Here is a 26,629-nt window from a genome sequence, read left to right as displayed (position 1 = left end):
ATAAAATCAGTCTGTAGAGATTGTATAAACCTGTGTTTATTTTAGTCCAAAAAGATAAAAGCATTTATGAAAGTTTGGAGAGAGAGTACAGTGCATAAGGCCTTGCAGTGACTGACCTGGATTAGATCCCTTGCATTCCATCTGGTCCCCTGAGCACCAACAGGAGATGGTCCCAGCATGATCCCTTAGTGAAGAGCCAGGAGTAAGAACTAAGTACTGCTAGATTTGACCCAAAAAACCAAAAATAAATAAGGTAAATACATTTAGGAAAAATTTAGGAATTTGTAGCAGGAGACAGAAACCTTAGAATCAGGTAAAAGTTTCAAGAAAGTTGCATAGAAACTTTGCTCAAGTGTTTCTATTCCTTTGTATATCTTTGATTATGAATATGATAATGCTCTTAAAGTCCTTTTTTTTCTTCTTTTTTTTAAACAGCTTACTGCTTGTTGCAGGGGGTACAGTTTTAAAAATCTGTGATTTTGGTACAGCCTGTGATATTCAGACACACATGACCAATAACAAAGGAAGCGCTGCTTGGATGGCTCCAGAAGTATTTGAAGGTAAATGGCACAAGCGTCGCTGATAATCTGCCTTGCCTCCATGGAAACCCATTATATATTTGTGATGTTGCCATATTGTCAAGCTTTCCTATCTGTAAAGTACTAAATTTAGATCTTAATTTGAGCACAAAATTTAAGTTGTCTACTACATTCTGTGCAAGTTCAAGCATATGTTACAGTTGAGCTTTGTATCTCTTACATTTACCTTAATTGCAGTCACATTTTTATAACATCTAAATCAATACCTGTGGAGTTCTCATGATTGTTTGCAGGCATTTATACAGATTGGGGGGGGGGGCAGAGTGGGAGTGGAACACAACTCTTGAATCAGCCATCATACATGTCCCACTGTTCTGAATTCTTATGTCAACTCTCCTATAATGTACTTTTGTCATCATTTAATTCTACATTTTTCACATTTTTGTTGGCTACTTCATTGCTTAAAATTACTTTCAAATATAGTATTGAAGTGCCTTCTAGAAAGTATTACTAAGAATAAGAAGATTTAATGATGTTTCTTAGAGAAAATATATGCTACTTTATGTTCATTGAGGTATAAGTTACAGTTGCCCATGAATTTAATATTAGTGAGTCAAGACTATGTTTTATACAGAAATGCATAAATTTTGGTTATTGGTCAGTTGACAAAAATGTTAATGAAGATACTCAAGGCAGACTAGCTGTGAATTTTTGCTAGGAGCAAATGATTCAGTATTCACAGTCAGCATTCACAAAATTAGAGATTAACTGCCAGGAATAACAAGAATCAGTTTTGCTTTTTTTATTGGTTTCCCAGTGATTAAAATTGATATTCTAACATTTAAATGAGAATGCATTAGTATAAATACAAGTGATTGGGCAGAGTTTGTTACTAAGAAGAACAAATAAATGAAAAGCTGATATTTACTTTCTTTTCCAGTTCCATATGTCTGATGTTCTAAAAAATACAAATTTTCATACTACATATTTATATAAATGAACCAGGTTATCTTTGAAATGAGAAAAATTGAAGATGTGTGATATACATACATATATATATGCATATATATATATATATGTTAGTAAGAATACCCATAACATTCAGATGTGTTCAATAATCAGATTCTGGTTATAGCAATTTCTTTCATTTTTTGATGAATTAAAAATTTTTTGTTTCTTTGCTTTTAGCCACCCCAGAGAGAGAGAAATTTGCTATGCATCTGGTCACTTGAATGGAGCTTTTTGCAATAAAATTTATTTATAAAGTTAGTGGACAAGTGAGTGTTAAATTATACAAAATTGGAAAATGCTTTCAAGTATACATAGAACATATATAGTGGCATTGTTTTAAAATTATTTCTATGCCTTTATGTGAGTTGAAATGACACAGTATTACAATAGAATGGAAAGAGTAAAAGATTTTTTTATTTAAAAGAAGCCAGAAATAAGAGTTACTGTTACTTATTCATAACAACAAGGCTTTCACAATTAGGTGGCATACCAAATATCTGCACCTGTAGTCCAGTTTAGATGTGAGGTGACTATAATGCTACGTTATAATACACTGCTGAATGCACTTTTAGTACTCTGACTAATAATACATCAGGATCAGACACTATAATAAGTGTTCATTCTTATAGAGGGTTATTTAAGGAGAGTATGTATTGTGCCTATTACCTGCTGTTTTACTAATCATAGATCTTATTATTTCATCTGTATGCTGTAAATTTTTCCCCCACAATTTTTATTGCTTACAGCTTATTTTTAAGTTTGCAAATTAAGAATTTTAATTCACCAGATACTGAAAAATCTTTGTACTAAATCAGAAATTTCTTGTGCTTTGATAGAGTAGTGCTATTTATCAAGAAAATGAGGGGAGTAAAAGTAAGAAATTACAGAAAGAGCTATACTAGTTTTTGATATTCTGCCCACAGGAAAAGTATTAAAAAGGTAAAAAATGTCTGGCTAATGGGCTGCAGAGTTAGCGCAACAGCTGGAGCAAATGCTTTACATTGCAGGAGGCTTAGGTTCCCTGATTCCTGGCTCTACAGAAACAATCTAGAGCACTGAGCTTGAAGTAGCTCCTGAGTACCATTAAGTGTAGCCCAAAGACCAACTTTCTAAAATAGATTCTTAGTACTTAATTAACACTGCATTCTTTTTAGATTTTACTTAAAAACTTAATAGTAATATAGAGATAGTAATTATCCAGCTACATATATTTTGTACAAGATAATTGTTTTTAAAATTTATGAAGCTGTTTCTATAAATCACACAAAAGTATAAATCTTAACATTGTGCCTCTTTTTCTTTAGGTAGCAATTATAGTGAAAAATGTGATGTCTTCAGCTGGGGTATTATCCTTTGGGAAGTAATAACACGACGGAAACCCTTTGATGAGATTGGTGGCCCAGCCTTCCGTATCATGTGGGCCGTTCATAATGGTTTGTGAAAGTTTTTCATACATTTTGTGTATTTTCTATTTGAAAAAATTATATTTATCCCTAATATTAACCCCTCTTGAAATTAGGAACCTTCCTACTAATGTCACCATCTGAGTAATTGCATAAAACTGACAGTTCTTGGGTGGTGAATGTTTGGTTTATGGATACCAAAGATCTGCTTCTCATAAGAAGTGGTGCATCTACGGACATTTGTCGTGAAGCATTGGAGATAGGCTGTTGGCATGATTGCAGCTGTGGGATGTGGGTGCAGTTGCTGGGACTACAGCAGGCCAGGGACTCTGCCCACCCACCCCCCATTCCAGAGTTTTTAGCTGGGAGAACAGTGTAACTGTGAAATTAGTCAAGAATCTGGAAGGCTGGGCCTATGAGATGACATGGCAGAGGCTGTGAAATCCCATCACTCACATTCTTCTTAATAAGAATGTGAGTGAGGTTAATAACCATTAAGCCCTTATTGTTAAAATGGTACAGCAAATGAATTAATCTCAGCCTGTCACCATACTACAATTAGAATTGTAAGTTGATATTTAAAAGTTAATATTTAACAACCCAAGTTCCCGAGAACAGATGACTGGTTAAAGAAGCTTTGGTACATCTACACAATGGAATACTATGCAGCTGTTAGGATTGATGAAGTCATGAAATTTGCTTTTAAGTTGATGGTCATGGACAGTTTCATGCCAAGTGAAATGAGTCAGAAAGAGAGGGACAGACAGAGTGACTGTACTCATTTGTGGAATAGGAAGTAATATGAGACGAACACCCATGGACAGTAGACACAAGGGACAGGAATATTGCTCCATAGTTGGAAGCCTGCCTCATGAGCTGGGGGAGAAGGCAGCTGGGAGAGAAAGGGAACACTAAGTCAATGACGGAGAGATCGTTCTGGATGGGAGATGTGTTCTGAAAGTAGATAAAGGACCAAATCTAATAGCCTCTCAGTATCTATCTATCTATAGTGCAAACCATAATGCCCCAAAGCAGAGAGAGAGTATAGGGGAAATTGTCTGCCATAGAGGCAGGGGGAGGGTTGGGAAGGGGGCAGATATTGGGGACATTGGTGGTGGAAAATGTGCACTGGTGGAGGGATGTGTTTGATCATTGTATGACTGAAACTTAAACATGAAAGCTTTGTAACTGTATCTCACGGTGATTCAATTTAAGAAAAAAAAAAGTAATGTGGATTGGATGTGAGGAATTCAGCACCAAAGAAAAACTGCACTTGCAGAAGTCAAAAAATAGATAAAGGGGCTGGAGTGATAGCACAGCCGGTAGGGCATTTGCCTTGCATGCGGCTGATCCGGATGTAATTCCCAGCATCCCATATGGTCCCCTGAGCACCGCAAGGGGTAATTCCTGAGTGCAGAGCCAGGAGTGACCCCTGTGCATTGCCAGGTGTGATCCAAAAAGCAAAAAAATAAATAAAATAAAGTAAAATAAAAAATAATATTTATAAAGCATTTCCTTTATGGGAAGGTAATATACCTAGTTAACATCATAGATGATGTCATAAAGGATGAAATATGTTGTTTTTTATTGCTCTTCAAAATCTTAAATTACATTATTTATAAAATAGACCCATTTTTTGAAATATTGATGTTAAAAGAACACAAATTTGTGGGACCATTGAGATGGCTCAAAGAGCTGGGATACATATCCTTTCTTTTATCCCTGGCACCACAAGGTTTCACCACCACTACCAGCACTCTGGGTGTGGCCCAGAAATCAAACCAAACAAAAAGTATACACTATCTTTAGATTACATTCTGCCCTCCCTCTCTAATTTCCAATTATAGGTACTCGACCACCATTGATCAGAAATCTACCTAAACCCATCGAGAGCCTAATGACTCGTTGTTGGTCCAAAGATCCTTCTCAGCGTCCTTCAATGGAGGAAATTGTGAAAATAATGACTCATTTAATGCGGGTATAATCCTTCTTTTGAGGGGTTTGGGATTAATGGGAATTTGTTTTAGGTTATGTTTTAATGAGGTATCAAAGCAATAGGGATATTTTCCTATTTTCTACTGAAGATTTTTTGGTATTTTCTGAATTAGAATGGTGTTTATTATTCATATGATCAGAGAAAAAAAATTTCAGAAGAAAAATCTGGTTTTCTGAACTGGAAAGCCCCCCTCCCCCCAGACACCACCAATATCCTTTACATAGTGAACATGTATTTGTTTCTTGGCTAATGCCTCATGTGCAGTGTGGGAAAAGTTAAATTATCATCGCTAATGTGACTGTCATGCTTGCTAATATTTTTTTCCTTTAGCACTTGAAGTAGTCATGTATGTAGGGTAATAGAGAAGTTGTATTCTTGAGCATATTTAAATGATTTTTATCTTTTGCTTTTCCTTGAATATGTTAACCTTTTAATTTGCTAATTAAACCGTTAAAACTTTGTCCTAGGACTTAAGGTTTTTTAAATTTAGAAGAACCTTTTTTAAATGATTATTAAAATAAGTCGAACACTTTTAGAATTATATGATAAATTTGGGGCATCTAACTTTTACCAAACTACAGACTTATCAATTAATACCTTGTTTTATATTGGAAGGTGCCTGAATTTCAAAATCATTCGCTCACTAGAAAAATCTTTAAACTTCTTAGGTATAGACTAAGTAGTTTCTTAGATCGCCAAAGATTTAGTTTATTCATTCTATTCATAATAGCTTATACAAACCAGCTTGAATTAATCTGGCTAAAGTTTGCCAGCAAAGTTTGGGTACCAGCTATTGTAGAGTCTTAGGTCCTGAAAATAACTACTGAGTGTTGGAAGATAGTTTTGCATTGGGTTCTATAAATTGTTCAAATTATAATTGTGCTATTATATGCTCTAATTTGAGAAAAGCAGCTCTTTGCTTTTCCTTCCTTATTTTCTTTGTCCAGCAGTTATTTTCAAAATTATGTCTCCCAAGTTAGAGGGAAAGCCATGTCAGTCCTCTTAATACTTAAAATATTAGAGCTGGGATTATCTCAGAGATACCTGATTAGTTTTTCCAAATCATTATTTCAACAATATAGAAATTGACACCACTGCTAGGAGAACATAAGTAAGTTTAATGTAATGATAATGTATTATACCATTTCATCCACATTCTGTAGAAAAATATTTGCTTCAAAACTCTCCAGGCCCTGTGTAAACAGGATATTGAATTTGCATAACATACATTAGTCATAGTTGAAATTCTGAAGAGAGCACATTTTTGTCATCTGAGTAAAATTTTTAAAATGAGGTTTTTATTAATGTAGTATCCCTTAGGGAAAATAAAGCAGCAGTTTCTAATGTCCTTTGCAAGTTAATTTTCACATAATTTTTGTGTATCAAATAAATTTTAAATTATGATTTTTTTTATATATATAGTACTTTCCAGGAGCAGATGAGCCATTACAATATCCTTGTCAGTTTTCAGATGAAGGCCAGAGCAACTCTGCCACCAGTACAGGTAAATAATTTGAAAGATTTTTATTTTGTTGTTGTCGTTCTCTCCAGTCCTATAAAATTGCAATCAAGAAGCAATGAATGATAACCTCATTTGCATTTTAATTTCTTCATTTCATATGATTGACTGCAATTTTAGTTTCCAGGTGCATCATTCTCCATGACGGTACTCAGATTAAGGAGTTAGTGAGGACATGTTTCTAGGTCTTTGAATTTCTGCATTGTTGGATATTAAAACATTGTATATAATAAGAGTGTCATTCTTTATTTGAAAAATAACTTTACACAGATAATGCTTGATCTAAATTTATTCAAAATTGGTATATTATATATGTATTTCATAAACTTACCATGAATACCCTGTTTGGGGGAGTTTATAGAAAAATCTACAGAGTCTTATGTAAGTAGCTCTCAGAGTTCTTAGTTTCGGAAGTAAATGGTAATGAGATTTGTAATTTCCACCATTAAAAAAAGATTATAGAAATAATACTTAGAAAAAGGTGTACTTCTTAAAAATACATTGTATTTTATTCTAAGAAATTGAAAAGGTATATGTGTGCATACACATATACTCTTTGCTTAAAAGGAATTACATTATTAGCTGTTTTACTGTTCAGTTATGTGGTCCCAATTTCAAACTTAAATTAAAAATATAAAGACTTCCTCTGAAATTTAGAAATTAAATTTCTAAAGTACATTTCTGTAAAATTTTTATTACTTGCTTCTAATCATCTTTAAAATCTTTAATCATCTTTAAAATCTCTCTTCATACTGTGACCTCTGTTGTTTTATTCTTGCTGCCTTTTCATTCAGCTTGAGTTCTTAGATTCTTCCCTCATCCTCCCATGCTCTACTGGTCTCAGCAGTTTTCCCTCTATCTCTTGAAACATCAGGTTGATTTTTGTTTCATTTGGGTTTGGGGGCCACACCCTGCAGTGCTCAGGGCTTACTCCTCCTTGCTATGCAGTCAGGGGTAATTCCTGGCAGGGTTTGTAGGACTCCATGGCGTGCTGGAGATCAAATTGAGGTTGGGTATTTGAAAGGCAAATGTTTTACCTGCTATACTATCTCTCTGGCCCCTTGAATCATCAATTTTATTCTAGCTTCTCCCTTTTGGCATCATCCCCAGAGCATATGTAGTCAATATCTGCATTCTTTAGCTTTTCTCATTCCATTCTCTTGTGCCAGTCCACTGTGACTTTTACCACAATTCTAGCATTGCTCTATTTTAAAAAGAGAGAAAGAGGTGGATGGGAGTGTGGGGGAGGTGGAGGCAGTTGACACTCAGGACATGATTTCCCGAGGGGTGTTATGAGCCACCAGGATACATCCTGGTACTTGAGGGTTGTGTGCTGCTGGGATCCAACGCAGGGCCTTTGACAAGCAAAGCAGTGCTCCACCACCTTGAGGTATTTTCCCAGACTCAGAATTGCTCTATCGAGGTCACCAAGACCTCCTCTTTACTAAATAAATAAAAACAAGTGGTTGTTCAGTTCCCCTCTGTTCTGGCTCTCAGTAGCCTTTGACAAATTTGTTACCCTCTCAACAGTGCTTTTGTATAATGTATCCTAAGAAATAATCATTTTTGACTCTTAGAAGAGTACTTAGACATTTTGGTTCCTTGGGGGCAGCGAAGGGGACTCTTTAATTTAAAATGCATTTATTTGAATAAGTTAATTTAAAGTCAAATCTATTCTTGTCTTGCTAGATTATAAAATGTATAATGTATAATGTATAAATGTATAATGTATAATGTATAAAATGTAAAATGTATAAGTTGCATGTTTTTGGTTAAATTAATTCTAAGTTTATAGACATAAATATTTTTACTTTCTAGGTTCATTCATGGACATCACGTCTACAAATACCAGTAATAAAAGTGACACTAATATGGAACAAGTTCCTGCGACAAATGATACTATCAAACGCTTAGAATCAAAATTATTAAAAAACCAGGCAAAGCAACAGGTTTGTTTTGTTATTTAAATGAAAAGTTGTATGTCCTCAGTGCTCATAATATTAGTAACTGAAATTATTACCCTCTTTTATATACAAATTTTGAATCTTCTCCCTGAAGCATACAGAAAAATTTTAATAAATGCAATAAGATGTCTCTTGCCTTTGATACCAGATTGTTTTCTCTTCCAATGATTGTTGGCTTTGATGTTAAACTTATGCAAAGTTGGTGGTTTTTTAACCATACTACCCAGTTAAAGGGCTTTTCCTAAATATGTTATTTTATGCAGTTCAGTTTATTATATTTTCTCTATTATTGGTTTAAAAGTATCCTGTGGAGTGTTTCATTCACTTGGCCAGAGTTAATAAAAAATCACTATTAATTTGGACATATAACTCCTAACTCCAGTAATCAACCTTCCCTAAAAACCATTCCCTAAAAAAGATATGAAACTTGCTCTACCATCCCGCTCTGAATGAAAGTTCCCTCATGCAGCATAGAACAGAATCAGTAAGAATCCCAGTTGGTATTTCCCTCGTAAGCTACTCAGGACTTTTCAATTTAAGGAAATTCAGTAATTCAGATTGACCTGTAATTTTAACAGAGTGAATCTGGACGTTTAAGCTTGGGAGCTTCCCGTGGGAGCAGCATAGAGAGTTTGCCCCCAACCTCCGAGGGCAAGAGGATGAGTGCTGACATGTCTGAAATAGAAGCCAGGATCGCTGCGACAGCAGGTAAAGAGGAACTGAAAATCTAAGAGAGTGAAAATGGTAATATCAGAATTTGGGTTTTGGGTTTTTTTTGTTGTTGTTTCAATTTTGTTGCCAGGCTTGGCAGTACTCAGGGCTTACTCCTGGCTTTGTGCTCAAGGATTGTTCTGGGCGCATATGAGGTGCAGGAATCGAAATGGGGTCAGCCACATACAGGCAAATTCCTTAAGCCCTGTTCTCTTTGGCCCCTCTGTATTAAGACTTTTTAAGGGGCAAAGTAGACTTAAGACATATTTTTCATGTTTTAAGAATTGGTAAATTTCAAATGCCATATAAGGAAAATATGTCATAAAAAGTTTTGGATTGGGACCAGAGCTATAGATAGTTCAAAGGATTGGAGCACATGTTTTACATGCAGGAGCTTCAGGATTGATCCCTGGTACCACATGTCTCATGAGGACTACCAGATTTGGTCCAAAGAGAAAACATGAAAAATTATTTAGATCAGAAAATATACTTTTCTAATTACAGATCTTATCAAATAGAATTTTATTAAGCAAGAACTGGAAATCCAAGTGAGAAATTAAAATTTGGCAAACCTGGAATGTTTTGGAGGATTTTGAATGACTCTCCTAGAATCTTTAGCTAGACTCAAATATTAGCAAATATTTTTTTTTTGAGGTTAGCAGAAAAGTGTTTATACCCAAATATGATTAGACCTTACTCTATTTCTTCCTTTCAACAGCAAAAGTAACTGAGTTGATTGTAGTTAATTCTTTAAAACATAAGATAAAAGAGCATAGGTATGTTATTCCGTCTTGGAAAAGGCTAGCATTTAAATTTAGTTTGTCACTTCATTGAATGTTCATTATGTAGGAACAGATTAGCACAAGAGTTGCATACTTTATTACTTGAGCAAAGTGACAACCTTTCCTAACTAGATTTTATTGTTATAATGCTAGTTTAATTTTTTTTTATGGTTTCTCCAGAAGTGGAAGGAGCTGATTATAAAAATAAATGTGTTTCTGTGTTTAAAAATTGGGAATATAAATAGACCTCTGGAAAACAGTCTCCTGTAATTACCCCACTCAGAGATACACAGTTAACATGTTATGTGTGTGGTCTTTAATTATATGTGTGTACACTTGTATATTTCCGTTTATATTTTTTTTAACTTAGCTAACCAATTGTCTTAAAGAGACTTTTTTTGTTATTTATGTTTTCTCCTAAATAGAACATTCTCTTTTGTGTGAAGTTCTTTTCAGGAACACATTGTCCAAAGGATAGGACTTCATACTGTACTTGGTTCCAACTAGTCATAATCACTGATATTTACCAGTTGGCATTAGAACCAGTTAAATACAACAGGATCCCAGTTTATAACACATAAATTTTATTCTTTACTCAAACAGATCTCGAGGCTTAGACGTGTGCTCCAACTTGGTTTTTATAAGTCTTCATCATCATATTCACAGTTGGGCAGCCAGAGGGAAGAATTAGGATATATATATTCAAGCTCTTTTGACAAGCTCTCCCAGGTGTCACTCCTAACAACAGTGCTTTGATGTCGTTGACCATTATAGTATTATGGTCATATGACTCTTAAGATGAGGAAGAATCTCTTGTCTTTTTATCTGGGAGGACTGCTTTTCCCAGTAAAAGAGGAAGAATCAAGATTGGCAAGGTTCTAGCAGTCTTTGCCAGATAGATTTTTAGGAACGATCAATTTAAACTGTCACCCACCTTCAAGCTCTTCTTATCAGTGGTCTTTCATGCTTCTGTGCATTGAGGGTATCTCAGTGAACTTTCAGATGAATAATGCATAAAAGACAATCCTTTACCCTTTTAAATTTAGGGATATTATTCAGAATAATCCTGCCATACACTGAATGCTCCTCTAAAACAGAAAGTAGTATAATTTTGTCTTTGCTGGTATTGATTTTCTAATCAAGCAGTGATCCATGATTATTTAGAGAAATATTTCCTTAGGTTAAAGAAACGAAACACATTAAATTATCCTATTTTTATGTTTATATGTAGGACAAATGTTTTTTAACACCCTTTGAACTCTACACAATTCACATATTTAGTGAACTGTCTCACTTAAAAGGTTCATATTATGCATGTTTAGTACTATTCACGGTTAACAGAATATATCCTAAGCTTTGGAAGTTATAGTAAATAAAGTCTACTGGAACTATGTATAAATATAATTGTATGCATTGCATATTTTGATTCATTATTAATCAATGAATTTTACTTTATAGCACACTTCAGGAAACATCTAATTTGAACACGTTACACTATGTTTGTGTAATTTTTTAAAATTACGGCAGCTTTTTTCTTATTAACTCATCATCCTTGCCACTTTTACCACCCCCATTGCACATCACTGGTTACACTTACATAGATGGTTTCTATGAAGATGTTTGAACTTTACTTTCTTCATCACTCTGCAGCTTTGTGTGTGTCTGTCTGATTTTCTTTCCTGCTAATTAAAGCCAGTATGTGAAACATTGTGTGTTGGTAGTTTGCTCTTTAATCATGCCTGTCCTAAGCATGGATGAAAAGTTAGATTGTTCTGCATGTCATTCTGCATGAAGTGTTATTAACATAACTATTTGAAAATTATTCTGTTTTCATAATCGTTTTCTGTGTTACTATTTGTGGTTGTTTGCATGTATACTGTATATATGTGTTTTTGCAGCCTATTCCAAGCCTAAACGGGGCCACCGTAAAACCGCTTCATTTGGCAACATTCTGGATGTCCCTGAGATCGTCATATCAGGTATCATAGACCACCTGAGTTGGTCTAGTAGCTGCGGAACCGGAGTAATGATCCCTGGTACTTGCAAAATGCTTCTTGCTCCAATTTTTTAGGATATGAAAATAGATACCTTGCATGCAGTAACATGGGAGACAGATTACGTTTCAGGTCTCCAGTGAAAATAAAGTAGAAGGCAAAATAAACCTTTCCACAGAACAAACATCAAACGTCATCCCAGAAATCTGATAGAACCTCCTCTCATCTTTAAGTGAGCAGGATACAGATTTTTTTTTCTATCCAGCAGAAAGAGGAAACACTATTAAAACTGTATGTTGTCTTTGGTTCTTTTCCTTCCTTGTTAATACTTTCTGGGCTCTGTCTAGGCTTTCAGCCCAGCCTCTTTCTGTTGGTAGCAAGTAAAATACAAACCTGAAAAGAGTTGCTTAATACACTTGGCTTCACCTAGAAAATAGAACAGTGAAACTGGTAATATTCAGTATTTGCTGTTTTGCATGGTATCTTGTCAAGAAAATATAGTCAATTCTGATTCTTCTGTAAATATGAGATCGTCTGTAAATATAAGTCTTTTTATACCTCACAGTATTTAGTATCTCAAATTGGCAAATTGCTTATATTTCTTATGGTGATCATTTTATAGGTGACTCTAAGTTACCACTATTTGATCAGAACTGAATGTCATATGTGACCTTCAGATATTTATCAAAATGATCATTTATTCCTTTCTCCCAAATTTTGACATGGAAGTACACTATTTTTCCCACATAAATTAATTGGTATGGTTTGTGACTTCTTCAGCACTCTGTATTCTGCGTACAGTTGTGCTTTTGGCAGAATATTGTTTGTAGTTAAATACCTAATGGTTCTCTTAGTAAAATGAAAACTGCAGATAAAAACCAAACATATTTTTGTTAATAGGGATTTTATCAGCAGTGTTTGAGTGCTTTACACATAGTATTTAATAAATCTGCTTTATATTAAATGAATAAAGTGGTAATTGAGGTGTAGTAACCAGGATATAAAATAAAAAAATATAATATACACTATACTAGTCTTAGGATCTATTGTATTGATCAATTTATTTTATATTAGTAATTTTTGTCCCTCATCAGAGTAGTTTACTTTATGGCATTGTCATTATTGCTACTCAGTACAGTTGATCTATTTCTCACATAATTATTTATTTTATTGAATTATAGCAATTATTGTAATTTTTTAAAGTCTGTGATCATTCTACCACTAAGGTTGAATGGTACAGAGTTTAAAGGAACAATAAAAGTAAAGAAGTAGTAACATTAAGTTTATACTGTTGAGGGTCAGAAAGAGTACAGCAAGTAGGTTGCTTGCCTTACATGCAGCCGACCTGGGTTTGATCTCTGTCACCCCTGACATGTTCCCCCAAGCCCTACCAGGAATGATCCCTGAATTTGGAGCCAGGAGTAAGCCCTAAATACTTCTCAGTGTGGCCATAAAGAACAAAACAAAGGTAGCATTGTAGCACTGTAGTACTGTTGTCCCGTTGTTCATCAGTGTGCCCCAGGAGGCACTAGTAACGTCTCCATTGTGAGATTTGTTACTGTTTTTGCGATATCAAATATGCCACGGGTAGCTTGCCAGGCTCTGCCGTGTGGATGGGATACTCTCGGTAGCTTGCTGGGCTCTCTGAGAGGGAAGGAGGAATTGAACCCAGGTCGGCTGCGTGCAAGGCAAACAAACGCCCTACCCACTATGCTGTTGCTTCAGCCCAAAACAAAGGTACATACTGTTAAATTATTATTACCTTAAATACTTAAGGGAGTCAAGAAAATTTAGTAAATATCTGCACACTCTCAATCTAGTTCCCATTGTTCATGGATTTACTCGAGCGGGCGCCAGTAACATCTCCATTCATCCCAATCCTGAGATTTTAGCAGCCTCTCTTTGCTCATCTTTTCCAACAGTTGGAGGCTCTTTCAGTGTTAGGGGAATGAGACCTGTTATTGTTACTGTTTTTGGCATATCAAATACGCCATGGGGAGCTTGCCAGGCTCTGCCATAAAGATAGTCTCTTTAACAAATAATACTGGGAAAACTGGATAACTACATTTAAAAAATAAATGAGATTGCATTCGCATCTCACACCTTGTACAAAAATCAATTCAAAAATGGATCAAGACCCTTGAGATCAGACCAGAATCCATAAAATACATTGCAGAAGATATAGGCAGAATGTCCCAAGATTTGAATCTCCACAGTGTTTTCAGTGCTATGATTCTATTGGCAAAAGCAACAGAAAAAAAAGCACATACTAAATATCAGTGCTGTAGAAGATGAGGGAGAGAGAAGACGAAAAAGGATAATTGGTTCTCAGCAGCATGAATTTGAAAAGGATAATTGGTTCTCAGCAGAATGAATTTGTGTCCCCCGGCCAAATATTTGGAATCCTTTTTGTTTGTTACCATCTCCAGGCACCATTACCTGCAGTGGGCTACAGTCAAGGATGCTGCCAGACTTGCTACAATGTTCCTGCTGTATCCCACGATCATTACTTACCAACCCCAAATATCAACAGTGCAGATACTGAGAAACTACTGAGAAACTGTGATTAGTTATATCATCCTGATTGGCCTTTATAAGTATTTTAGCTAATTATCAGCAAGCACTTTATCACTGAACCACATCCCAGCTTTAGGCATTTTATAGATAGGTGTTTATACCTAATGACAGTCAATGGTTTTTCCAAAGTCACATAGCCAGGATCCCAGCTTAGTTCTTCTGACTCCAAATCAAATCCGTTTCCTCCTGTTCTGTTTGAGTTAGAGAAGTGAAGAAAATTTCTCAGTGCTCCCAGTTAGGAGAGCTCTATTACAATTTTAGGTACATATGGTGTCAGTGAACTCTCATTTTGTACTTAAATGCCTGAGGAACATTGCTCAAGTGTATATAGTATTCAGTAATTTATAAAATGTTCTTGTTGGACTGTTTTGTAGAAACAATCTAGAAAGATATCCAAATAGTAACTTAATCAATCTTGCTCTAATAAAGGATTGCAACAGAAATTGAAAAGAACACAAACAATAGATAATTAATGACTTGTTATGTCAAATTAAATATTTCTGGGAATATTTCATGTCGTATGTGGCCATCTTAATTACAAAGAATAACATTTAGTACTTTTCTAGAATTTTTTTCAAAGTAGATTTCTAAAGTCTGTAGTACTAGGCAATATTTCTAAACTCAGACTGGTATAATTAGCAGTTGATTCCAGTTGCAAATATTTTCCAAGATATGTTGAGAATAACTAATTTTAATGACACTTTCACCAGTAATAATATACTGAGCACTTTAAGCAGAAGTCTTTTTTTTTTTTTTGGGTTACTCCTGGCTCTTCACTCAGGAATTACCCCTGGCAGTGCTCAGGGGACCATATGGGATGCTGGGATTAGAACCCGGGTCGGCCGCGTGCAAGGCAAACGCCCTACCCGCTGTGCTATTGCTCCAGCCCCGCAGAAGTCTTTATAATGACTAAAATGCCTAGCTTAATCCTTGATTGCCAAATTCAAATCCTGTTTCATTTTTGCTCTTCAGCACTATTGTACACTAAATATAATTCAGATGAATAAGAGCAAGAAGTCTATGTATGGCCAACAGTATTCATCAATTTAATATTCTCTTGGGTCATTAAGAAATTAACCCTAAATTAGACCTGGTTTTCCTATGTTTTAAACTACATAGTTTCTTATACTTCTTCTGCATTAACCCTGACATGGAAGAATAGTTAGATTTTAGTATGAAGATGACCCTTCCTTCTCCTTTCTCTGTCAGCTGGCTCTTAGAGAGTGAACTATGTAGTCTGACTTGTTCTTATCAGTCAAAACACAGTTAAGAGCAATTTACAGTATATCTCTTTTAACTGCTTTAGAGAAACTGCTTTTTCACAAACTGGAAGTTTTTGATAACTCCATGACAGCAGTTCTTTCGGAACCATTTTTTCAGCAGCAGCATGTTTTCTTTGTTTTTTTATTTTTTAACAAGTATTCCTTATTGGGATGGAAAGGAGGCTGGTGTCACACCTGGCAGTGTTCAAGGCTTACTCCTGACTCTGCTCAGGGATCATTACTCATGGTGCTTGGGGAACCATATGCAGTACTGGGGATTGAGCTGGAGTTGGTCACATGCAAGGAGATGCCTAAACACTTGCTGCCAAGTTGAAGACCTAATTTTCTGAATGGCCGTTTGGGGTATATTTTTTATTTTTTTACTACCAAAGGAAAGCAATTATTATTGATAAGTCTAGCCTATTTATTGAAGTCCAGTTGTTTAAAATGACTGAAGGAAGCTATACTTAGAGTATTTTTGAAAAGGCACTTTGTCCTTCTGACATTGAAAAACAGCTGTATTCATCCTTTTTTGGTGATGTGATATTTATTGCTATTACTGTTTTTATTGCTATTACTTTCAAAGTTATTTTAAAAATTACAGTTTTGTTTTAATTCATAAAACTTGTAGAGTTTATTACAGAATAAAATATTCAGAACACCATTTGCAGGTTTCATATTCTTTGATCAGACATTAGGTATATTGCCTTCTTGTTTTTTTTTAATGCTACCATGTATATACATAGGTATATACATACCAAAAACCCACAAAAATGTAAAATAAATGAGTTTCAAAATTAGCATTCAGTTGCAGGAAAAATTCAGAATCAATCTAAATTTGCTGAGAACACACCCAGTAATTATCATTTGCAATAATAGGAGTTTGATGTATTTTTACATTCATATTTCTAAATGATGACTAAAACTTAATATTGGAGCAACAAGTATTTGTTGATTGCAGTCCTTTTTCGGCTTTGTCTGAACTGTTTGCCAGATGGTTTCTGTGATGGTTATGCTAATTATAATGCATTGCTTAATACTGCTTGCTTTAACTCATGCTGTAGCTTGAATATTTCTTTTCATTTTACGGCATTTGTTAACTGTCAGTTCTTCTTTGCTTCCTTAAGGTTTTACTCTTTTTCCCTCCTATACCACCTAGATTTGAATTTTTTGTTGTTGTTATTGCAATGGTGATGTCATGATTTCTAGACATGTACCGGATGGTTCCCTGGATTCACAAATGTTGCTAATCTGAAAAGAGAATTCCAACCACTTTACAAGTCTGTCTCATCTAAACTAATTTTAGAATGATTGTGTTAAATGAAATGTGCCTCAAATTGCTTATTAGTCATGGTTGGTGGGTCTCTGCTCTTTTTTGTCCTCCAGAAACAGTTAAAAGTATTCACAAGACTATCTTCGTGTTCCTAGTTCAGTAGTACATAGTTTGCTATTAGTTTACTTGTAGTGGAAAGTTGGAATTTGAAATAAAATAAAATGTGGATTAAGAGTATGCTCAAAATTAAAAATCATAGCCTAAAATGGAAAAAAGGAGATGGATATGCAGCACTTTCAAGCATGGTCATAAATTTGAATTTTTATATTTACTGCATTAAATATTATTCTGTTGCAAATTCTTTGTGGTTTACATGAAAATAATAATGAAGAGCACGTGATTTTAGGTAGTAAACTATGTTACTGATTGACTTAAAATAATCAGAATTGGGAAAATATAAAAGGTTTTTTGATATTTTCAGGAATCAAACTCTGGACATGAGCATGTACTTTGGACTCAGACAAACTCTGGACTCAGAACATGTACTTTGCTGTTGAACCTCAGACCCTGAAAATAGAAATTTTTAAGGATGAATTCTTTCTGCTCATCATTCCACAGCCATTTAGAGTACATAGTCTGAATGCTGACTAGTAATTGACAAATTACATAATTCAGCCTTCAAAGCCAAAAGAATTTTGAGTATTGTGTCAGCTGTTACTCAAAGTATTGTGGTGTTTCCTCTTGACACAGCTGGTCTTAGAAGATAGTATATAAGCAGCCCTCTCTATTCCCACATAAAAGTACTGAGTTGAAGTTGTTATTTAATTCATTTTGCTAGGGTTACATTTGTAGAGTTTTTTCATAAACAATATTTAAATACTACCAACACAGAAGCATCTAAAAGAAGGAGAACTAACAGTAGTTCCTTTCAACAAGTTACCTATTTGTTGGCAAAATCATTCGTCTGATGTAGAATATCAAGTGTTGTTCAAATAAAATCAGCAATAGTTAAATAAAATTAGCAGATTCTGACAGCATTTTAATGGGATTAAGTGTGACTTGGTTTTTAAATTAAAACCTAAGCATCCTTTTAGGCCCTGAAAAGAATAAGGTGTTGCTGTTGGTTAGTCAGTCATGTCTCACAACCTGTTAGCTGTCTTGATGTAGCAGCTGTAACGTAAGGACCTTGAAATAGATGCCGTCATCACCCCACCCCCCCAAGCATTCATCTATTTAAATACATGACAGAAGATGGTGGAAGAGCGTTCAGCAGCTATTTGTGTGATAGGAGTGGTTATTGTATTAGGACATATTTTGTTGTAGGCCAGCAACTTTTGAGTTAAACCGCTGCAGCTGTTTCTTTCCTTTTCTTACATCTCTCTTTCTCTCTATCCTTTTTTTTTCTTTTAACAATAAACTCACTTTTTTTCCCCCACAAATATTTTGTACACAAGCAGGGAGCAACAAATTCCAACTTCCTACTGTAGCCATGCTACCTTTTATAGACTATTAAACTATGTTTCACTATTTCACATTTTTTATTTTTTAAAAGGCAATGGGCAGCCTAGACGTAGATCCATCCAAGACTTGACGATTACTGGAACAGAATCTGGTCAGGTAAGTCTTAACATTTGAATTCTTGTAAATGTTATTTAGAAATAATGAGCAGAAAGCCAGTAATTTGCTATGTTTTGTCCTTCACAAAAATAATTTTATGAGTTAACATTGTAATAGAGGATTATTAGCACTTGAAATTGAATAGTAGAGAAAATTTAAATGTCTATATATTATTTAAATTAAAAAATTCTGAAAGTAGGTTGAATAACTCGTGTTCTGTCTATGATTTTTACACATGCTTCAATAAGGAAGTTTTCAGTTATGTGATACAACAATCTATCATTGTCAACCAAAGTGAATCATTATTAGTATCAGTTGTTAAACTTATTAAGGAGTAGATACTTCCCAAAAAGAGATTACTCCTCTAGAATCTAAGGCACCCACATATTTGGAGGATTCTGACATCTTTAAACTTGTCATTCCACTAGATTTTGTATTCACTGGATTTTTATTCTTATGAAATAATCTTAATATTTACTAAGCAGATGAATAAACTCTGAAACGGTTTCTATCCTGGTTGCTAAGGGTTTTTTTTATTTTTCATTTTCTATTTCTGGATGCCTTTTATTTTTGCTGTTTTGTAGATTGCTTAGGCAGTACCAAATTTAAGCCTTTTCTTACTAGTACTGTTTTAAATAACTTTATAAAAATCAGTGGGTTTTTTTGTTATTGAAATTAATTACCTTGATAACTATCATTTATATCACTTAAAATGAATATGAACTAATTACAATGTAGATTTTGTTATTAATCTGTTTTCAGATAAACTGAAATGAAATGCATTAATTTTGTGTGTAGCATACTGCATCTGGCATAAAAAAATCACCATAGTTCATTTTCATGTAACATTACAGTGTTGAGTATTATTAGCAATGTGATTTAACTTGTGGCAAATGTATTAATGATTTTTATCCCAGAAAAGTTTTTTATTATTTTATTTTTATAACAAAATTTTAAAGATTCTTTGTAGTCAGTAAAATTTGAGAGCTCTTGATAAGTCATCAAACTAACTTAATAAAAGCCACTTAAATATCCTTGCTCTTCATTTATGTCTGAAAACATTTTTCTTACAGTGCATATGTACAATATACGAACACATACATATGCACACACATGCATAAAATAGATATTATATAATTCATGTTACTAAGTTACCCCTAAATCTTGATTTGGCTTATTAAAGTAATTCTTCATACGTGTTTTTATGAGATCCTGGAAATTCTGAATGGAGGTTCCCACTTCCTCCTCCTCAGATACTTATTTTTAATTATGGTACTTAATAACAGTTTGACATCTGGTATTTGCTTTGGTTCCTTAGAGGCTTCATGGGCTCAGCCTTCTTGATTCTTTATTATCACTACATTGATATTTGCAGTTATGAGAAGCACTTGTCAAGTGTTTTCCCTTTGACTCAGAATGAGAAGCTTGCTATTAGACAATTCAGGAGCATCTACTAGTTGGAGTGCTTTTCTCTGTACTCCAGAATAAAGCATTGCTTTAATTCAGCATTCACCTCCTCATACCACATCTTCCTTATTTCATCACAAGTTCAGTAGTGAGATTGTTATTGTCATTTTCGTTTATTTTAAATGGTTGTGGGACACCAGAAGTAAGGCAGTCTAGGTTGTGGACACTCATTTGTTTATGTTCTCAATTACTATTCAAAAACTCTTGGAGTAAGGGTTAGTTTGATATGGAAGTAAAACCTAAGACAGGTGATGTATAAATTTTGTATGACTAAGTTTTAGCATTGATGTAATGAAAATTACTTAAGTATTATAAAATTTAAAATGTAAAGCATCTAGTTTGGGGAAAGAATATTCTTAATGCACTATGGAAATACTTACGAAAATTTTATAAGTAACTAGTAAGTGTTTTAAATTACTCATGAAAAAATATAAACAATGAGTAACCAGATGTATGGGGGTTGTTTATTTAGTCCATGAAGACTGAAAAAAGACCATGACGAAAAGAATTTGTTCACCTAGACAGACATCAGAGGGAGAGAGAATTTACTTATGAAGCTGAACATTTTATCTTTTAGAAGAAAGTAAACTGACTGAAGCTTGTACTTTGATGTTCACATTGAGCCAAAACAAAAGCTCATAAGATTTTCCATCTATAAACTAAAATTAGATTTGTTGTTTTTTATCTCCCATTTCTTTGTGAGTAATGACCAAAGCAAACTTCTTTAAAAGTAGTTATAAGGATATAGTAAGAGATTGTATCCTCGATACATGAAAATCACTTTTTTTCCTGAGGTTTTAACTCAGGAAACTTATTTGGCATTCACAGTACATCTGGCCTCCTGATACTTGGAAAAGCCACTGAGGGCCATATATACACCACATGAGCACCACCAGGAGTAACCTTTGAGCATGCTAGGTTTGACCCAAAAAAACAAAAAAAGAAATGCTACTGAGAAAGGAAAGACAGCCCCTGCTATCCAATAATTGATCCCACAGTGAGTGTTCAAAGCTGGATGTAGACCCAGAGACAGAGTACAACAGGTTAAGGCACTTGCATGAAGTCAACCCAGGTTCAATCCCTGGCACCGTACCTTGTCCTGAAGCACCACCAAGAATGATCTCTGAGCAGAGCCGAGTGTCTCCCCTTTCTTCCACCAAAAGAAGCTGGACATAAACATCCTCTTAGAACACCAGCAGATAAGATTAGACTGAGACGAAGATAAAATGAGTTTGTTGTGCTACCCACAGAAAAACATTGCCTTCTGTTTGCTTTTGGAGTGACTGTTTCAGCTTTACAAAGCTCCATCCTCATTCCAGTATAGGAGGGTTCCTAAAGGTCCTTGATTGGCCCAAGAAGGACTAGTCAGTCCCATGGTGCTTATCTGGACAGATAAGCCCAAATCAGTTAGAGAACTACAGTAATAACTGCAGCCTTATTTTCAGTGTGTACCAACTCTGCCAAGCCTTATTAATATGCATTAATTTAATCTGAACACTATAAATTTGATACACTTATTTGATGGATAAACTGAGCATTAGGGAAACCTCCCTAAACCTTCTAATTTTCTTACGCTCTAGGCAGTTATTACAACCAAGTTTCAAATCCAGATCTGATTCCAGAGATCGCAGACCGTACTCTTGCCTTTTCATCTTGCATATAAGCTATATAAACTTAGAAAACTAAATGTAGTGCTTGCTTATATAATCATAGATCACAGTTTTAAGTGTTTTCACTTCTCTAACTTTGCATTGCTGTTTACTACTTTTCAGTCAGTGACAATGAGTTTTACCTGTGTCATATTGTTAATAAACAAAGCCAACGCAACTTGATAGTAAATTTCTACAAATGATAGTGCAGATAAACTTTTCACATTATGCTACTTTTGTTTCACTCATATTATACTCATGGGGTGCCTACAATATTAAGAATTTTCTTCACTGTAGACTTTTTTTTAAGGATCTCTCATGGCGAGGGAATGTAGCCTAAAGATCACAACAAGGTGACAGAATTATTTAAAGAAGTACACATGTATTATTTCTAAATGGAATTGAAAATTGACTTTCACTAGTCAGATATGTGCCTTTGGGCATGTATCTTAACTTCCGTGGGCTTCAGCTCCTTATCTGCTATGGGGACCCCAGTATCTATCTCTGAATGTTCTTATAACATATGCAAGTTTCAGATACACAGTAGATAATTAATACTTGCTATGTGCATATGCAAATACTTGCATATTGAGTGTCTCCAGACTCTTACCACTCTTTAACTACTATAGTATATTACTAAACAGAAATAAAAGGAAAATAGCAATTGGAACGATCCCATTGTCATTCTAGTCTTTTGGCGGGGTAGGGGGGGCAAGAGGGATCCACACCTGGCTTTGCACAGAGGACCATAGGCAGGGCCACAACTCAATCCAGGGTTGCGGACATAGAGAGCTGCAGTGCCTACCCAAGGCCCTGCATTTGATCCCCAGAGCAATGCGTGGCTGAAATACCAAACTCTCACAACCACACTGGGAATTGTGCCCCAGGCCTCCAAACACCTCCATGGGAAACCCCAACCAAAAAACTAACAGGATGGAAATGGGGGCGACACCTGAGTACCAGACTAGGATTAGTAATCAGACACCCCCAGTATGGCCCCAAATTCCAAAAAAACAAAAGGAGTGGCCAGGGGCTTTGTCAGAGCTCCTAGAACATAATTGCCTTAAAAGCCTTGAATCAGTCATCAGAAGATGTGTCCTAGCATGGTTATTTACTTAAGGGACATAATTTTTTTTCACACTTTCATTTTCAGTTTTCACCTTTGTAATTTTCTGTTAAAGCTTTTTATCAGAAGTTTACAAGAGTTTTAAATAATTGTGGCTCAGAGTATACCTCTCTCTTGGAAAACTGAAAGATGATATAAGATGATAAGACTGCAAAATTTCCTTGTGGTGATCTACATAGTATAGCTGGACTTAGATTAAATTTGTACTTTAAGACTATTAAAATGTCTTCAGTAGTCATGTGTAGATTTAATTATCTATGGCTATCATAATGCAGAAAGCACCCTGGTAAATCCACCTGACACTCATTTGAATATTTATAGTATTCAAATGTTACTTCAGCAAAAATATAAATCAACATTTCATCTCAGTGTTTTGTCCTGTGTAATTTTAGCAACTAAGATTTCCAAGTGTTTTAAATAGCATTTAAATGTCAGGCTAAAGTAACACTCACCATAAATTCTTGACTTATGAAAATATTTTCCCAGTCTTTCAGGTGAGACATGAAAGGCAAACCTTTAAACCTTTATTTTTGTCTGTAAAATAACTCCCAGTTTCTTTCTCTAAATATAGAGATAAAAGTTCTGGTCAAAATTCTGTCCTGGTTCAGGTCTGCTTTGCAAGTATGGGTTATGCCTGGCCTAGAATTCTTTTGCTACCTTAGAATACTGTTGCATTGTTTTTGTACTCTCTTGACCACTTTTACCCAAACCTAATGCTAAGTCAATTTTCTGTGTATCTTAGATGTTGCAATTTATGTGAATGGGGAAAAATGATAATTTGACTGTCTGGAAGGAGTGTATTAATTTGAGAGCATATATTACCTTCAGAATTCTATTATTGATTTTTTAAATAGCAAATATAAAAGTTTTTCCTTATAGGTTGGTTGCAAATAGTAACATAAACAAAGAGGTTTTCTTTAATAAAGTTTTGTGTATCATTAAGCAAATAATTTTTTAATTCAATCACTATGAATTACAGAGTTACAAAGAACACCATGAAGTTTCAAGTATATAGGTTTCCAACACTAATACTTCACCATTGTCTGCCTCCCTCCACCAATGTCCCCAGTTTCCTTCCTGCCCCCTAGCCTGCCTCAATGGCAGATATTTTTCCCTTCACCATTGTCCTAGTGCTCCCTTTCATAACTTATACCCCCCCATACCCCAAACTCTCACCCCAGTTGCAGGCTTCCTACTGAAGACCAGTTCTCCTGCTCTTCGTTTCTCCTGCCTTTGGGAATTTGATATTTCCTTACAAAGTTCCTTTACATCCCACACATGGCAGAGATCATTCTGAGTCTGATCCTTTCCCTAACTGACTTCACTCAGCATGATACTCTTTATTTTTCTACTTAGACATGTTAAAGTATCATGTTACTCGCTGCTTGGAATATAAAATTTATAGACTTAAATCTTTTTTTCCCTTTTTTAAAAAAAATTTTATTGAATCACTGAGATAGTTACAAGCTTTCATGTTTGGGTTACAGTCACACAATGATCAAACACCCATCCCTCCACCAGTGCGCATTCCCCACCACCAATATTCTGGGTATACCCCCACTTTCCCACCCTCCCTCTGCCTCCATAGCAGACAATATTCCCCATACTCTGTCTACTTTGGGGCATTATGGCTTGCAACACAGACACTAAGAGGTCATTATGTTTGGTCCATTATCTACTTTCGGCACACATCTCCCATCCGGACTGTTTCCTCCATCCATCATTTTCTTAGTGATCCCTTCTCTATTCCATCTGCCTTCTCCCCTCCACTCATGAAGCAGGCTTCCAGCTATGGAGCAATCCTCCTGGCCCTTGTATCTATCTCCTGTCCTTGGGTGTCAGCCGCGTGTTAAAGACTTAAATCTTATAACTTTTTTTGTGACTTTAAAGAAAAAACTCTTTTAGCTTTTTTGTTTGTATCTTGTTTTGTCCTTCAGTCATGGATGTAGTGTACTGCACTGCACTAGAGGTCACATAGATTTTTGTAACAACAGGATACCAATGGCAGTGCCATGGGGATCTCATTCGGCACGTGGGTCTTGCTATGAATTAAATTCATTGCCTCACAACTGATGCCAAGGCAGGTAATTGCCCTGCCGCGGAGACACATCCCCAGGAGCCAGGACCAGTTTTGAAACTTGATTTTGTTAACCTTCTCATTTGTTTTATTGCTACAGTAAAATCTCACATATGAGCACAAGAAATACTATCTAGGAATATCTTGGAAGGTAGAAGATGAAAAGAAACAAGGAAGATTTAAACTGAAGGAGTACTATAATTCATACCATACCTAAAAACTGTTACTCTAATAAGTGTCAGTGACCTTTTTTTTATTCTTTTTTTTTTTCTGCGAAGCAAGATAGTTTTTATTGGACAAAACTTAGAGATGGGGTAAAGAAGGAAAGGAGTACGTGTTCACAAGAGAGCACGAGCTTGCCAGAGCAAGCAGACAGCGTCATAGGGACAAGTAAGCTAGATAATGTGGTCAAGGGAGAACTTGGGCTTGAAGAGCCCATATACAAAATTTTTTTTTTCATATACAAAATTTGTTTCCATGTGTTGTCAACCTAATTCTTATGTGTTTTAAATCTTGTTTTATTTCTTATTAATGATACTGTTTCACATGTCACAAAGACATTTCTTTCTTAAATATTGAAATAAGGATAGCACTGCACTGTAGCATTGTCATCCGGTTGTTCATCTCCATTGTGAGACTTTTGGCATATTGAATACACTACAGGTAGCTTGCCAGGCTCTGCTGTGCAGGCTGGATACTCTCAGTAGCTTGCCGGGCTCTAATCAGCATAAAAGTCGACTGACACAGGGCTGGAGCAATAGTACAGCAGGTAGGGCTTTTGCCTTGCATGTAATTGACTTGGGTTTGATTCCCAGCGTCCCATGTGGTCCCCTTAGCACTGCCAGGAGTAATTCCTGAGTGCAAATCCAGGAGTAACACCCGAGCATTGCTGGGTGTGACCCAGAAAGCCAAAACAAATTTTCACCTGACACTAGAACTCTCTTCTTGCCAGCAGAAAAACTGCTCCTGATTTCCACAGAAACTATAACTGTGAAGCCAGAGATGTAGCCCAAATAGTAGAGCAGATGCCTTGCATGTGTAAGGCTTTAGATTTGATCCCCAGCACCTTACTCCTCCCAAGTACTGTTGGGTGTGACCTGGCCCCCCAAGCATACTGCCATAGCAACAACAAAAGAAATTACACCTGTGGTTTAATCAGTGTTTGCTTCTTAAATTGAGACTTGTTTTCAGTCAGGAAGGATTTAAAGGACTCAGGATATCAAAATAGCTGTACTTACTTTACCAAGGGCAACAATATCCTAAAAGAATTACACGTTTCTGTCATTTCTTCTTTTTACTGTATTGTATCTTTACATGTTATGGGTAATTAAACCTAAGCATCCAGCCTTACATGAAATTAACCTAAGCACTCAGCCTTATCATATGTTGTCATTTTATTCAAGGAATGTTGTGTAGTTATGTATATTGATGTCCAGTATTAAAGTATACATCATCTCTGTCCTTGATACTTTAACATTGATGCCCAACACAAAATCAAACCTGTATCCTTCAAGGGTTTTATTTTTCTTTATTTTTTTTGCTTTGTTTTGGTTTGGTTTGGGGGCCACACCCAGGGGTGCTCAGAGCTTATGGCTCTGAGCTCAGGCATCACTTCTGGCAGAGCTGCAGGGATCATGTGGGGTGCCAGCAATCAAACCCCAG

The 26,629-nt window shown here is 35.4% G+C and overlaps 1 protein-coding gene across 2 annotated transcripts in view; it reads left to right on the top strand.

The window, feature by feature from the left end:
- Nucleotides 1–26,629, top strand: part of MAP3K7 (mitogen-activated protein kinase kinase kinase 7) — a 58,577-nt gene that overhangs the window by 19,892 nt on the left and 12,056 nt on the right. Inside the window, exons 6-13 of one of the 2 annotated variants that reach the window (XM_004605670.2) lie at nt 436–560; nt 2,855–2,983; nt 4,801–4,931; nt 6,372–6,453; nt 8,287–8,417; nt 9,011–9,140; nt 11,824–11,904; nt 18,584–18,648. In XM_004605670.2, the coding sequence (XP_004605727.1) occupies nt 436–560; nt 2,855–2,983; nt 4,801–4,931; nt 6,372–6,453; nt 8,287–8,417; nt 9,011–9,140; nt 11,824–11,904; nt 18,584–18,648 (874 nt within the window). The remainder of the gene's footprint in view (nt 1–435; nt 561–2,854; nt 2,984–4,800; nt 4,932–6,371; nt 6,454–8,286; nt 8,418–9,010; nt 9,141–11,823; nt 11,905–18,583; nt 18,649–26,629) is intronic. The other variant, XM_004605671.3, reaches the window with a different exon arrangement.

Source organism: Sorex araneus, chromosome 4, assembly GCF_027595985.1.
Source record: "Sorex araneus isolate mSorAra2 chromosome 4, mSorAra2.pri, whole genome shotgun sequence".
NCBI lineage: Eukaryota > Metazoa > Chordata > Mammalia > Eulipotyphla > Soricidae > Sorex > Sorex araneus.
This window is presented reverse-complemented; position numbering and strand designations above follow the sequence as displayed.